The sequence below is a fragment of the Gadus morhua genome, unplaced genomic scaffold (genome assembly GCF_902167405.1).
Source record: "Gadus morhua unplaced genomic scaffold, gadMor3.0, whole genome shotgun sequence".
Lineage (NCBI taxonomy): Eukaryota > Metazoa > Chordata > Actinopteri > Gadiformes > Gadidae > Gadus > Gadus morhua.
Window position 1 is genome coordinate 51649 of NW_021963976.1, and position 2262 is coordinate 53910.

Sequence of the window (2262 nt, forward strand, 5' to 3'; positions counted from 1 at the left end):
ATGCGCTACAAGGAGTTGAAGGTGCTCATAAGAAGCCTAAGACAATTCTACAAAGACGTGGTGCTTGTTGTGGCCGATGACAGCTTTACTCCAGAAAACATCACAGAAGAAAATGTTCTGCAATACGTCATGCCTGGGGGACAGGTAGGCATATATTGGAACACACACACACACACACACACACACACACACACACACACACACACACACACACACACACACACACACACACACACACACACACACACACACACACACACACACACACACACACACACACATACACACACACACACACACCATAATGTCTTTCTTGTGCTTGGACATCATATAAGAGTAGTCAAGCATTCAAGTTGATTTGGAATCTTTCCCTTCCACAGGGATGGTTTGCTGGCAGAACCCTGGCTGTCTCTCAAGTCACCACCAAGTACTTTCTTTGGGTGGATGACGACTTTCTATTCACTGAGAAAACAAAGATAGAGGATCTGGTGGAGGTGATGGAGGCAACACCAGAGTTGGATGTGGTGAGAATCATATTATTCATTGACTATTTTTACATTATGAATAAAGCATGAGTAGGTGTGAGGTTATAATGTCTCGTTATCCTTCATAGGTTGGGGGTTCAGTTACTGGAAACCAGTTCTACTTCTCCATCGCCTATGAGGAAGGCGATGGAGTCACTGGAGGCTGTATGGACAGGAAGCCCGACATAAAGTTCCAATCACTACCAAATTACCCACAATGCTCCATAGTCAATGGGGTGGTCAACTTCTTCCTGGCTCGTACCGATGCTGTAAATCGAGTGAGATTTGACCCCAAGCTGAAGAGAGAAGCACATTCAGGTGTGTCCCCGGCCATATCTTTAACATATAGCCCTTGGGGGGGGGGGGGGGGGGGGGTCATTGTGAGTTTTCTTTTTGCTTTACTGGTAAAGACAGGGCAATCCAAAGTAGGTCTTCAGTCTTTAATTGCTAGCTACCATCAGAGCTATTATAGAGGGTGCTATGCCGATACTGGATGTGAAGTTACCTCATGTCTAGAGCAGTTGCACAAGCACTAAGGCTACACGGCATTATAAGCAAGGCTGAATCTCCTTCAACTTTTGCATAAATTAAAAATAATTGTTCTTTCAATTCAGCAAGCAAAATACTTTGCATAAGTTACATGTTTCTGGCTTTGAGGTATCAGATGAATTGGACAGCAGTGCTTCGTGTTGGAAGCTATTGTGACATGGGCAGCAGGTCAGTTATAAATATTCCCTTTTTGAATATACCATAAAGATTGTCTGCTCGTCCACCGTCAGAAAAACACTATAAAAATGAGAAATCATTCAGTTGTCGTATTGTCACTGGTGCGAGGACTTGTAGTTCCGTAATGGGGCAGATATCACATTCCTCCATTAACAATATTATCCAAATATGACCTGCCTGGACCTGGATTCATTATCAACACCTCACTTTTTCTGTTTATTATATTCAGTTTTCCGTTATGCTCCCCCAAGAGTACAAGACGTTTTGGATGTTCACCGGGAGTGCTCCTGCTACTTTATTATTCTCCTTTACATCTAATCATTGTTGTTTTGTTTTTTTCTCTATAGAATTCTTCATGGATGGTCTTGGCCAATTGATGGTTGCTTCGTGTGGCCATGTTTCCATTGGCCATCAGCCGAAAGGGGCCAATGCTCAATATGGTCGGTTCAGACACCCCGGGAAGGATGATATGCAGTTTAAACTACAGCTGCACTACTACAAAAACCATCTACAATGTATCCACTACGGTTAGGAAGAATCCCGACAGATCCATTCGCTATAAGAGAAGCTCATGTTCCAAACCTCTATTAGCTTGAGTGGTTGCTACAGTAATAGCTTTATCCTTTTCAGGGTTAGGGTAAGGGTATATATGTATGTATGTATGTATGTATGTATGTATGTATGTATGTATGTATGTATGTATGTATGTGTGTGCGTGTGTGTGTGTGTGTGTGTGTGTGTGTGTGTGTGTGTGTATATATGTGTGTCAAATACCTGTAGAAAAGTGACAAGGTGCGGGTTTAAAGCTGTAGTATGTAACCTTGTTTCATTAATGCATTTTTGAGTTAGAATGTATGTCATTCAAATGCCCAGTTGGAAAAGTACATTTCCAACTGGGCACATTCTTTACTCAAGTAGAAGTAAAGACACTTACGTTTAAAGACTGATTTAACCTCTTTACTGAAGTAAACACGGAACCTCACGTCATATTCATATATTTCAAAGACTGTTA

General features: G+C 41.9%; 1 protein-coding gene across 1 annotated transcript; it reads left to right on the top strand.

Annotated features, from left to right (window-relative positions):
• Nucleotides 1-1782, top strand: LOC115538441 (beta-1,4 N-acetylgalactosaminyltransferase 2-like). Its single transcript, XM_030350002.1, has 4 exons — nt 1-144; nt 381-524; nt 614-842; nt 1598-1782. The coding sequence occupies exons 1-4, from the start codon at nt 1-3 to the stop codon at nt 1780-1782; spliced, it is 702 nt and encodes a 233-aa protein (XP_030205862.1).
• Nucleotides 1783-2262: the final 480 nt, after the last annotated feature.

Excerpts from the sequence above, each read along its gene's own strand:
- LOC115538441 (XM_030350002.1), top strand. The coding sequence starts at position 1 with ATGCGCTACAAGGAGTTGAAGGTGCTCATAAGAAGCCTAAGACAATTC. Across the intron at positions 525-613 it reads CAACACCAGAGTTGGATGTG|GTTGGGGGTTCAGTTACTGG; the intron begins GTGAGAATCATA and ends TATCCTTCATAG. Across the intron at positions 843-1,597 it reads GAAGAGAGAAGCACATTCAG|AATTCTTCATGGATGGTCTT; the intron begins GTGTGTCCCCGG and ends TTTTCTCTATAG.